The 12,841-nt window shown below is 40.4% G+C and overlaps 1 protein-coding gene and 2 long non-coding RNA genes across 3 annotated transcripts in view; 2 read left to right on the top strand and 1 right to left on the bottom strand.

Annotated features, from left to right (window-relative positions):
* The window catches only part of lgr4 (leucine-rich repeat containing G protein-coupled receptor 4), an 87,289-nt gene extending 83,142 nt beyond the window's left edge, over positions 1-4,147 (top strand). The window contains exon 18 of the mRNA XM_083549906.1: positions 142-4,147. Coding sequence (XP_083406032.1) covers positions 142-1,475 — 1,334 coding nt within the window. The 3' untranslated portion in view covers positions 1,476-4,147. The remainder of the gene's footprint in view (positions 1-141) is intronic.
* Positions 1-12,841, bottom strand: part of LOC310730867 — a 402,048-nt gene that overhangs the window by 243,618 nt on the left and 145,589 nt on the right. The window lies entirely within an intron of this gene.
* Positions 10,352-11,392, top strand: LOC310731500. The gene is made up of 3 exons (XR_014535232.1): positions 10,352-10,534; positions 10,621-10,707; positions 11,193-11,392. It is a non-coding gene; the product is annotated as an uncharacterized lncRNA (long non-coding RNA).

Below are 12,841 nucleotides of genomic sequence, written 5' to 3'. Positions count from 1 at the left end.
ACATCAAGCCCTGATTTCCAAACACACCATTACACAAATGATCGCTTGTAAAACACAGTCTTATATCCAAATATTCCATATTCAAGTTAATTTCGCTGTGTTGTAGCTAACATTTAGCTCTGTTTGTGTTTCCTCTCTCAGGAGCATTTAAACCATGTGCCCACCTGCTTGGCAGCTGGATGATTCGCCTGACCATATGGTTCATCTGCCTGGTGGCTCTGCTGTTTAACTGCCTCGTCCTGGCTGCCACACTTTCTCCACGTAGCTGCCCACTCTCACCCACCCGCCTCCTCGTAGCCATCCTGGCCTCCTCCAACCTGCTGACCGGATTCTACCTGACTGCACTGGTAGTTCTAGATGCCGCCACCTGGGGCTCCTTTGCATCCTATGGCGTGTGGTGGGAGACAAGTGCCGGGTGCCAGGCACTCAGTGTTTTGGCCATGTTCTCCTCCGAGTGGGCCGTCCTGGTGCTGCCTCTGGCCTCTGTGGAGCGCAGCCTCAGTGTCCGAGCGCTGATGGGAAAAGCGGGAGCACTGAGGAGCTGTGACCGGAAGGGTCAGAGAAGGAAGTTTGGCCTGGCTGCAGGAATTCTGGGTGTATTGGCAGCTGGAGTGGCATTTTTAAGCCTGTATCAAGGAGCAGTAGAGGGTTCTCCGCTATGCCTGCCGTTCTCTGGAGCTTTGGCGCCAGGCTTGGGTGTGACTGTGGCTCTGGTGCTGCTGAACACCCTGGCGTATCTGTTGAGCGCCGTGGTATACACAAGGCTCTACTGTGGTCTGGGCCGTGCACAGCTTGCCGATCCGGAGCAGGCAGGTTCAGTGCGGCACGTCGCGTGGCTCATTTTTACTAACTGCATCTTCTTCTGCCCAGTGGCAGCATTCTCGTTTGCCCCACTGCTGACTGGAACGGGTGCAGCCGGAAGCCCAGACATGGCGAAATCAGTTACTCTGATCTTCTTTCCTTTGTCTGCCTGCCTAAACCCAGTGCTGTATGTTTGCTTCAGCCCTGCCTTCCGACACGACTGGCTCCGCCTAAGGGGGCGGATACGACTCGGGAGAGGTGGGAAAGCCATCGGGGGCAGTTCAGCAGGTATGAGCGGGACAGTTGAAGGTGGAGTCTCGAGCGAACTGGGCTACGAATGTGGCATGTGCGAACGCTGCGAGGCAGCTCTTCTAGCCAGAGCTTCTTCCTCATCCGCTTCCTCGTCCTCCTCTTCCTCTTGCACATGCAGACATTTAGTGAAGTGGCATAGTTGCCCGGCACTGACGGCGGGTGAGGTTGCATGCTCGCGTCTCGAGGGCGACTGGGCAGACTGCGGCACTCTGTCGGCGCACTCGGAATACGCAGATGAGGGAGACTCTTTCGTATCGGACAGCTCGGAGCAAGCACAGGCGTGTGGACGCGCGTGTTTCTGCCAAAGTCGCGGCTTACCTTTAGTGCATTACTCTTACAACGTGCCCAGCATTAAAGACTAAGAATGAGTCACTGCGTACACACACACACACACACACTCGCGCATTCACTACAGAGTGTCTGCTCACTTGGTGCACACACACACACAAGCACATTATGCAGGGAACAGTGGGCGATTCGAGACACGCCCCGGAGCCAGAGAAATTCAACTGGTCAGGAAGCACTTTTTATTTCTTTCAAACACATCAGTGTGTGTGAAAGTGTGTGCGTTCGTCAGTAAATAAAAAAGGGAAACTGACAATAAGAAAGAGACTCACTGAGCCAGATGTCAGCAAGACTTGATTTGTTTTAAAAAATAAAAAATGTATTCATGTCTGCATGGCTGCAGCGAGCTGACTGACTTCCTTAATCCTTAAAGAAGACAAAGCTCCTGCCCGCCTCTCACTCTTTCGGCAGAACACGACTTCGTTTTGCAACGGTTTTTGTTGAGCAGGGATAAAATGTCTCCGATCTAAGAATATATTTTGTTTGGATTTTTGTTCTTCACTGTTGCCATTCCTAGTTCTGTTGACCTCAGTGTGTGATGGAAGTGTGGGAACTTTTCCCATGTAGCTGCATTCATGTATGTAAGTCAAGGAGAATGTAACATAACATACTTTTTGTTTTTTTAAAGAGCGAGTTTATTTTTATTGCCTCTTTTCCTGAGAAATTCTGCTAATATTTATCACTGGCCAGCAGCCATTCCCTCACACTGATCAGTGTATCTTTCCCACATGCAGGAGCCTTTGGGGTGAAAAAGTGGTCCGAAGGTTTCGATGGCACAAATTGACGTGAAATCCAGTTCTCTTTCAGCTGTAAGAGTCGTAGATTTTTATATTAGCAATGGCTTTTTCAAACACTACCCTAATTTATAAACAAATGTATGTCAAATTGTTTCTAATATAGTGATTTTCAGTGGTTATGGTACTGTATATAAAACAGGGTTGGACCATTGTATTATAATTTCCTGTGTGCCATTCTGTCATCACGTAGATAGAAACTCGGGCCCTGATTTCCTGAATGACTCAACATCACGGATAATCAGCTTTGTAGATGCTTTGTGTATTTCTACATACTGATCGTCTATTAAATATGGAATATTAAAAAATACTAAATATATCCTGTATCTCACGATTTTGAGACACTTTCTTAGTGAAGTGCCAAAAGATGATTAACGACGGAATGACAGAGATCAATCGTTTCCAATAAAGCATGCCTAGAGGTTTTATTCCACCAATCCAACAGCAAGTTATTAACTTGTCTTTAAATTAGCTTTCTTTTTCAACACGCCCTAATTTGAGCCATTTGTAGTTATTACTAATGTTAAATGACAATTTCCTTCCTTTTATCACTTTATAGCAGCTGTAAACAAACGTTCCCACCACCAGCATCTCTTTATTATTTTTTTTACGTTTAAGTTAATATAACGGGAAAACACAGATTATGTCGCTTCGAAAATGTCCTGACACTGTAGACTCCTTCCATACGGTATATGTCAAATAAACATCTGTTGTACAGAAAGCAATACATCTGTAAAAATCACGATATTCGTTTGTTTGAGAACAGGTTTATAAATTATCCATATTAATTACAAACACATTTGATTTAAAAAATAAAAATTTATTATTGCTAATATATTTGTATATTTTTCTTTTCGTTCCTGCTATCATTTATAAAAATCTGTTTGTTTTTTTCTACAACATTGAATTTTTTGCATTTCGTTCAATAATGCGATCGTAATCACATTTTATACATTACACACCCTAAAAAACAGCCACTAACTTCATGATCAGTTTGGTTTAAAATTTTTGTAAATTAGGGGCTTGTAACACTAAGGTCATGATGGACCTGATGCTTGAGAGCATGAGCAGTTTTGATGATTGTCCAATGACATGACGTTTATTTTCCCTCACTCGATCCCCAAAGAACGTGAATGGATTATTTTTGTACTGCGATAATTACAATAGTCTTGTTAAAAAAAAATAAAAAAGTTATTTTTCCCTTCACTACTATCAGGTCCAAAGACCAAACATGTATTGTGTGGACTTTATTCGTGTGTGTTTTCTCCCTGATGTTGAAGTGAATCTTAAGCTGTTTTTGTTGTCATCTTAAAAACGTGTAATATCACTGAGATTTCGTTTTCAGTGACCTTCCTTTCCATGTCACTTTCTTTTCCACAGAATGAATTTTGTCCTGTTTTTTTTTTTTTCCTCAAAGCACGTTTGCATCCAAGCTGAATAAAATGTCTATGTCTGTGTGAGTCAAATAAGCTTCCACCAGATGATGTTTAAAGTAAACTCTTCAATGAGGTAGCAATTAATGTCACTAACAAATTCCAGATGTTTAAATGTGTCTGTTTGTGATCCTGTCTTTACGTTCGTCTGTGAGCAGTGTAAATTATTTGTATAATCGAGAATGGGATGCGTCGTCTAACCATGGAAGCTACCTCTTTAATTGTAGTGGCTGCCGGTCATGTGCAGTGTGTATGAGAGCGTGCTCACTCTTTGTGGGTATTTTTTTAGTTTTTTTATGTGGTATGTTGACTGTATGATAACTCTCGCTGTAAATACATGTCATTTGTATTGTCACTGAATGAAAGTCACATTTTTAGTTTATACCAATTGTGGGAGGAAATTGTGTACGGTATATAGTAAATTTTGTAAAGCAATCCATATAAAGTCAATTGCTTAATGTATGAGGCTGGTTTCGATTTTCATTTCTTCGCTCTCTTCATTTCTTTGCATATGCGCCTTTCTTTTACTGGTGTAAGGAACGTGCCAGCAGGACATGCCTATATGAATAAATCCCCAACAGACCTCTTTTCACTTACTGCCCAATTAAAGGCCACAAACCAGGATTAGCCCTATTTAACCTCCTAATAAGGAGCTGAGCTGTGTTCAAGATGTAAAGCAACCTTTGATATGCAGGCGAAATGTAAAATGTTATTAATGTAGCACATGAATTACTGTCCCTCTCAGACTTGTTTTAACAGCTTTTACTTTTCGTTCAGCTGCAGTTAATACTTAGTGCTGGTTAGGAGTCCCAGTTGATACAGAATCTGTCTGAGGAAAAAGAGGTGCAATGTGGACCACCAGACAAATGCTTATAACAACTGAGGGTAAGTCTTAACATTGACAATTCACTTACTAGTATCTTTTTCTTTACCTGCTGCAACACTGTATCGTCCTGTATATAATGATATGACTGTAATATTTATATAATATGCCAGAATATAGCATATCACGATAGTTGAAGGCATTACAATATGTTATACACCGATCAGGCATAACTTTATGACCACCTGCCTGATATTGTGTTGGTCCCCTTTTGCTGCCAAAACAGTTTTAACCCATCGAGCATTAACAGCATTACCTACTACAGCAATTTGAGCTACAGAAGATCGTCTGTTGGATCGGACCACACAGACCAGCCTTCGCTCCCCACCTGCGTCACTGACCCTGTCGCCGGTTCACCACTGTTCCTTCCTTGGACCACTGCAGACCAGGAACGTCACACAAGAGCTGCAGTTTTGGAAATGCTCTCCCCCAGTCATCTAGCCATCACAATTTGCCCCTTGTTAAACTCCTTACTTTTGCCCATTCTTCCCACTTCTAACACATCAACTTTATGGACAAAATGTTCACTTGCTGCCTAATAGATCCCACCCACTAACAGGTGCCATGATGAAGAGATAATCAGTGTTATTTACTCACCAATCATAATCTTATAAGGTCATAATGTTATGCCTGATCGGTATATATATATATATATTTAGTGAATAAGATAGACTTCTAGCTGGAAGGTTGTGAGCAAGTTGCCACCTCTGGACCCCTAAACAAGGCCCTTAAAACCTCGACTGCTCAGTTATATGATTGAGATAACTGTAAGTTGCTTTGGATAAAGGCATCTACTGAATGCCATGAATGGAAGTATTATTTATTATGATATGGAAATGACTCACTATCCTGTGCTGCTACTGAACATTATGGATATGAGTTTGGTTTTTCCTCAAGGTTTTTTCCTCATATCTTCTTAGTGAGATGATCTTTTTTTTTTTTTTTAATCCTCATTAAGGATCTAAATCTACATCTGGATTTGTAATATGTTTTGTAAAAATGTCTGTCAAGATGTTCCCAGTTGTATGTTCTGCTACAGTTCTCTATAAAAAACAACCTCTTAGCTCTTTTGTCTACTGGAGATCCACACTGGCATAATATCCAACCACACTTTGTCATCAGTGTTGAAGTAAAAGCATGAACCTGTGAAAGCACTAAGGCCTCAGACACCGCCTGGAGAAGATTGAGGGGTTGCTAATAAAGCCTTGAAATGTGGTCATTCTTTTTCCCACCTTATCAAACCCCTGATGAACACTCGTGAGGGGAAGAACAACCCCTGCAGCTCACCTTCGTTACGAGATCGGCTGTCTGCAGGAACTGTCCGCATTCCATAACTTAAACAGAGCCTCAGTCTACCAGCCAAAAATGCTTTGTCACCACTACAACAGTTAATGGTAGTAAAATCTTTCTTTATAAGATTCGGGTAATGGATCACTGAGGCTGGAGAAATGTGGACAGAGCCTTCATTTGTCACAATAAACTCTTTGGATCCATCCAGCGTTTATGTTCCATTCCATCAGGTGATGAGCGCGGCGCTCGGATCTTGGGTCTTCATGACAGAAGGGAATTATCTGTCCTGTCGAAAGCATACTAAACAATCACTCTGGGTGTAGAACCTAGCTGTCAGTGGAGAACGAATGGCTTTGATTAGGCAGAGGGAGAAGCCGAATGGGCTGCCAGGGTTCTGTGCTACCTTTAATGCTCTCAGGGGGTAACACGAGGCCGTTTGCATTGCCGTTCAGCACCGGCCGGGAAGAGACTGATTACTAAGACTAATGTAATCATCAGTGCAATTCAATGTAGGACTTGCGACAGGCAATACAACATGTAATTAGTGATTCTGACAAGGAAGAAAACGCAGCGAGGACTTCAATCGACAAAAAGTCTTTGAGCTTCTTTGATGTGGCAGCACTAGGTGGCAGCGATGCTCAGACTGTTAAGAGGCTGCTGGAGGTCTCTTTACACATGCTCACTAAACACAGCACAGCACCCCCCCCCCCCCCCCACCCGGGACAAGAAAAGAATCAATTCATAGAGATTTACTGTTGCAAAATTTTACTGTAATGCACAAAAGCATATAACACTTAATGAATGAAAAATTTTAGCATTTTCCATCACTTATTATAAATGTTCTGAGTGGCAGCTTTTCACAAAATCAATTTCATATAAATATATATATATATATATATATATATATATTCTCCATGTTCTACATTTCAGAAGTGAAAGTCAAAAAACACATCTAAAGACTCCTATTTTGATCGCACTGAAAGACGCCAACATGCTGTTTGTCTAAAACTAACTGTTATCTATTGATTTACTATGTCTATCTTTATATCCGACCTTATTCGTCGCCTACAAGTGACTTTGACTAACCTTATCCACTCTACAACATCTTTTAAAATAGATATGTGAATTATATATACATATATTAACACTGTATGAACGTAGGGTATGTGGTTCTTCCCCAAACTGTTCCCACAAAGGCAGAGGCACACAATTGTATCGGATGTCTTTGGAGCGGTAGCATTACATTCTCCTTTCAGCTGAACTGGAAGACCCAAACCTGCTCCAGCATGACAATGCTCTTGTGCACAAGCTCCATGAAGATATGGTTTACATGGGTTGGAGTGGCAGATCTTAAGTGGCCTGCTATAGAGCACTGACCTCAACCCTACTGAACACTATTGGGATGAATTGGCACAATGACTGCACCCCAGACCACCTCACCTCATCTCACCTTCGATGAGAACAGTACCCGACTTTACTTGTGGCTCAGTAAGTGCAAAACTATATTCACAAGTCCACCGCAACATCTGTCAGGTTTTTCCAGACCACCACTCCAGTGGCTTTCTTAAGTATTCACTCCACTTAGACTGAAAATGAAAATTGACTTATTTGGAAGTACTATATGAAACAGCTGTAATATTAAAGTGTATAATTTATAAATATTAACTGAAAAAAGTTGTCATTGCATTATTAATCACACCTATTGCTGTAAAACCCCATACATTTGTTCTGCTACAACCACTTTTTAGAAGTTATCATGAAACCGGTTGAATGGACCAGACCACTGTGCAATTAAAGTCATGTGATTTTAGTAGAAATGAACCTGTTCCTGGATGTCCTCTGTGTTTTCTTCTCTTTTTTTTTTTTTTTTTTTTTTTTTTTTTTTTTTTTTTTTTTTTTTTTACTTTTATTTAAGAGAATAAGCCTGAATATAGCATCATGAAGACCAAGATGGCAATAAAAGAAATCTAGGTAACAAAGGTCTGGAAAAGATTTATTCAGCATTTATCCCAAACTTTAAACATGCCAAAAAGCCTCATTAAATCCATTATTTAAAAATGGAAAGAATATGGCACAATAGCGACTCTGCCTAGAGGAGGCTTTCAACCAAAAGTCAGAGACTGAGTAAGGAGGGGAATAGTCAGAGAAGCAAGGTGGATTGGCTACTTTAGCATGCACCCAGTGTACGAATGAAGCTCTGCAACTGACTCATCCAAGAATCTTCTTTCTCCATGATGGACTTCAGGTCCACTGTACTTCATTCCTGACCATAATAAAACATTGATCAAGATGAAGGCATGAAACAGTAGCTGCTTAATAAACAGTACATCAGGATAACATTGAGCCCTGGCAGTACTGATATCTCAGAAGTTGCAATATAAATGAACTCTTTGATGTTTCTATCGATACGGATGTTTGGGGCGAATCCTTCACACGAGGCAAATAATATTTGTGATGCATATTTCACGAATGTAACAATGTGGAATTTTTGTCAGAAATGTGCAGCCATAAGGTAAAATGAACCTGATACCTCAACTGCTATAATCACATAGCTGGATTGTCCGATTTCAGTCCTTCACATCAAATGATATATAAAACGACTGAATGCAAACGTATTGTATGTTGATGTATATTGAAATATTTAAAAAACTTATAACTTTACTTGTATGCAATCGGTTATTAATTTATTAATTTTTTATCATAAATTAGCGTATAGGAAGTGGTAGCTTAGTGAGTAAGAATTCAGACTTCTGATGAGAAGGTCATAAGTTCAAATTTCAGCACTACCAAACTCCTGGGCCCTTGAGTAAGGTCCTTAACCTTTAACTGCTGTATAAATGGCATAATTGTAAGTGGCTTTGGATAAGAGGGGGGTCTGCCAAATGCCATAAATATAAATGTAATGTACTCGATATGCCTATGAGCTTTAGGAAATGGTAGCTCAGTGCACACTGGATTTTTGCTTAGAAGGTTGTGGAATCAAATCCCAGCTTGTTCAAAATGCCACTGCTCAGCTGTATAAATGACATATTTATAAGACGCTCTTAATAAAAGCATCATGCATGCTGTAAATGCATGTTTTTAAAGTTCTAATGTATATTAGAGGACGAAAGGCCATAAAATGGCCTTTTACCCAGACTTTTCACTTTCCTTGCTCATCACTTGACGTAACCGAACGTTGCTTCAAAATGTAACTAATAATATCCTGCAACTTTTAAGCAGACATAACTCAATACTCTGTTCTATTCTCAGTAAGAATAGATGCCAGCCGTAAGAAACTATCTGGCGCCTTTTAGAAAGAATTTTGCCGTTTCCATTCACAAATCAACATGTCCGCTGCACTCTTTAAGTGGCCGCTGATTTGATTAACCTACTTCATAAGTGCAGAATTAGAAAGCCTGCATCATAAGCTGCATATAGCAAATCTAGGCTGGTTTTCATTTCCCGGGCTTCTATCCGTCGAACAGTTCTTACGTTGCTAATGATGTGGGGTGTAGCAGCGGCGCGAAGACTCTCATGCAACAGCTAAAGTGGCAAATTAAAACCCCAGACAAAAAGGATGAAGTGTTCGGAAAGCAGACAGCACTGATTTGTCATAGACTTTGAAAAAAAGAAAAGAAAAAAAAAAGCCTTGCCGTAATTATGTGCATTTTAATTATGGTGCTCATTCGCTGTTTATTAAATCTATGATTTATATGGAAACATACTGTGCAGTCTAAATGACGCGTTAAGGATGAAAAGAGGGTCGAGGAAAGAAAAAAAACCCACACTGAAGCAGACAGAGCTACTGCTTCAAACTGAAACGGATTATGAGACTGTAAAGACGTAATTTAGGGTTCTACTATAACCTGGACTTTTACAAGGATTCAATAAATAGACTCATTAACATGTAAAAAAATTAATAAAAATCAGTTAAGGAACAATAGCAGAGGAGCAGGTCCAACAAAAATCTCTAGTGCAATGTCTGGGCAAAGTATGGTGTTGGATAGAGGTTCACTGGAGGCATAGAATAAAACAAAGAAAAACCATTAGCATTCAGAGAGCCAGTGTTTCATCTTGGTTAAAGAAATGATGGCAGTGAAAAAGTAGGAAAGCCAGAGATAAACTGGTAGAGACTGTGCCCACAAGCCTTAGCAGTCTGCCCACTTCCTATTCATCCCATTGCACCAAAAGATTGTCTATACATTATAGATGCTCTGAGATGGAGAGCAAAATCCTTTAAATATGCTTCTGCTCAAAAAAAGCGAGTGTCTGATTTTTTGTCAGATATGAGTCTATTGCACTGAAATATCTTATAAGATATACAATATAGCAGCCTTGTACTTATGGTGCCTTTCAAAAGTACCCTGCAGCCCCCCCAAACGTTCCCATAGTTTGCTTCTTTACATCTCACAACTGAAATTGTTCATTATGAGTCATTAGTTCATGATACTGAAATCTAAGCGAGTCCACAAACCTATTTAAAAACATGATTGTGTAGGTCCCCATTGTGAGGAAACCTCTAGATGAGTTGTAGCAGCCATTACAAGTAGAACGGAGTTCACCTGTGGGTAATCAAGGTGTCGTTTGACTTCAGAAGAAATCAATCTGAAGACCTTCAAACCCCCAGAGGTTTTTAAACATCAACAACTTCTCTAAACAAATATCAAGATCAATAAGCTAGCAAAAGAAAAATGGTAAGTAGTTCAGGAAAATAATCAATTAAAGTTTGGTTATAAAATGAGATTGCAAGCTTGAACATTGTATGATGCTTTACCATCAGATCCATTCATGACATAATTGAAGAAAGAACCTGGAAAAAAGCTGTGAGTAGGATATAAAGGTAGAGATGAAACACCAACAGTTGCAGGTAAAAAGGATACTGTTGAGAAAAACATGGAAGATTTAAAAGGGGGAACACTTATGCAAGGCAATGTGTTTATTAGCAAGAATATTGGCATGACAAAATACACACCATGTTACTGGAGAGCTTATCTGAGATTCAATTTAAATTCGAATGAAGTAAGGTTTTAACAAATATGATGGTAGTGGTAAATTGCACCTAGTTATGAATTAGTGTGTGAATGCGCATGGTAATCTGGAAACATTTGAATACCTGGTGGTATCAAAAAGTTCAGAAACTAGTTTATTAAAATGCCAACAGATGGCAGCACAAGGCTGCATGCACAGTCACAGGGAGCACTGACCTTAAGTCAATGTGCCAAAAGACATTGTCCTGTGTACATTGTGCGCTGTGCAACTGGTGCTATTCTGAATACTTGTTACCACGTCTGCTTTTCTAACCTTGTGCACACTCAGTCACTGAGCTCTCAAGACATGTGAATTTCTCGCCAGAAACTATGTGATCTTTCGCACCCGCCCCACGCGCCAGATTTGACACCACTGCAGACCAGCATGAATCGTAGAAGGTTTTTGACACGCTTCAAAAAGCAGACTTCCAGGTCTCATTCTTGAAGGGGCAGAATTGCTGGGAGCGCTGTATTGCTGTGCAGAGACTATTTTAAAGGTGATGGTGTGTAAATAAATAAATAAATAACTTTCTAGTAAACAGTTAGTCCCAAGCTTGTGATGCACCTTGTATGTCTTCTAATATCTTGCCACACAAGAAGGTTACATATCATTCATTTGCATAAATAGTTATAAATCTGCAATCGAACAACCGGAGTAATTGTAAAGAACTCCCTACAGACTTTCTAAATAGAAAGTACACGTCACGCCTCCTGCTGCATGACGCACTTCAGCTTTTTCAAGCTGGATGAATTCACTTCCACTGGCGGCATACAATATTTACAGAATCAGGAAAACCATGTCGCAGGAACACAACATGCAGCACAAAGCTGTCAGATACCCCTCCTGCGTGCACAAGACGCAGGCACTTCACGGTTAACAATATGGAGAGGGAAAAAAAGATGCTTTGACAGACTCAATGTCCTGTGTGTGTGTGATGTAAGGAACCACAACTGTTTATAGACAAACACCTGATGTACTGTCAAGGGCATAAATACACTGTGCTGCATTAGGCACTTTCTTGGTGAAGGAAAATTATTGCTTTTGTTGGGTTATATATTCTTTTTTGGGTTAATGTCCTTAACTAGCTAACTAGCTTGCTATGCTTTCATGCACAACACTAGATATCGATTTTAAACCAAATGGCATCTAAAAACATGTCAGTGGACAGACATTGTAAGCTCCAAGAGAGGTCAAAAAGGCTATAAATTGAACTTGAATACCACAAGGAATCGATGAATACTTGTGGCTTTTGCCACGTGGTTTTGCTAAATGGTTGACAAGTGTCCTTAACGCTAGCCCTAATACAGCCCCTAGAACCCCTTTTGTTTGTTTTTTCTTCATAAGGCTCTAAAGCTGGATTATATGATCTTGTAAAACAGAGATTGTAAACTGGAATTGTGCTTATTGTCAAATTTACCACAAAACTTAAAGGAAAAGAAATACTGACTACTTTTCAAAGTGATCTTCAGAAGTACAGTGTAGAGAACAATCTTCGCTATTAAACTACTTAACAGTTAATTTCCTAATCTTTTGAACATTTTATAACCCCAACAACCTTCTCCTCTGCCCCTTGCATTATCTCTGATGATACACTTAACTCACATCACAAGACATAAAGGGGCTAAAGGGAATGTTGAGCATGGCTGTGCTAGCAGATTAGCTTTAGCTAATGTTACACGCTAATTCACAGTGGCAGTTCTGCCATCTTGATTGTTTGCACAGACGGCGAGCAGCTAATTATGCCGAGGCTCATGGAGCAGCTGAAGGTGAGATCTGGCTCACGGGGAAACACTCCAGCTCAGTCAATTCCTGCTAGTTGTCAAAGGCTCACTGTCATACCATGACTGGTCTAACACAAGACGTTTTGTTGAGAGCGAGTGTGGAACGCTCAGGCTGATCCCAAAGGACTTGGTGATAAGGGTGTTTATTTGCGAGAGGAAAGATACTAGTTAGTTGATACTGTTTGTTTTTTT

This window comes from Silurus aristotelis (assembly GCF_946808225.1).
Source record: "Silurus aristotelis genome assembly, chromosome: 9".
Taxonomy (NCBI): Eukaryota; Metazoa; Chordata; class Actinopteri; order Siluriformes; family Siluridae; genus Silurus; species Silurus aristotelis.
This window is presented reverse-complemented; position numbering and strand designations above follow the sequence as displayed.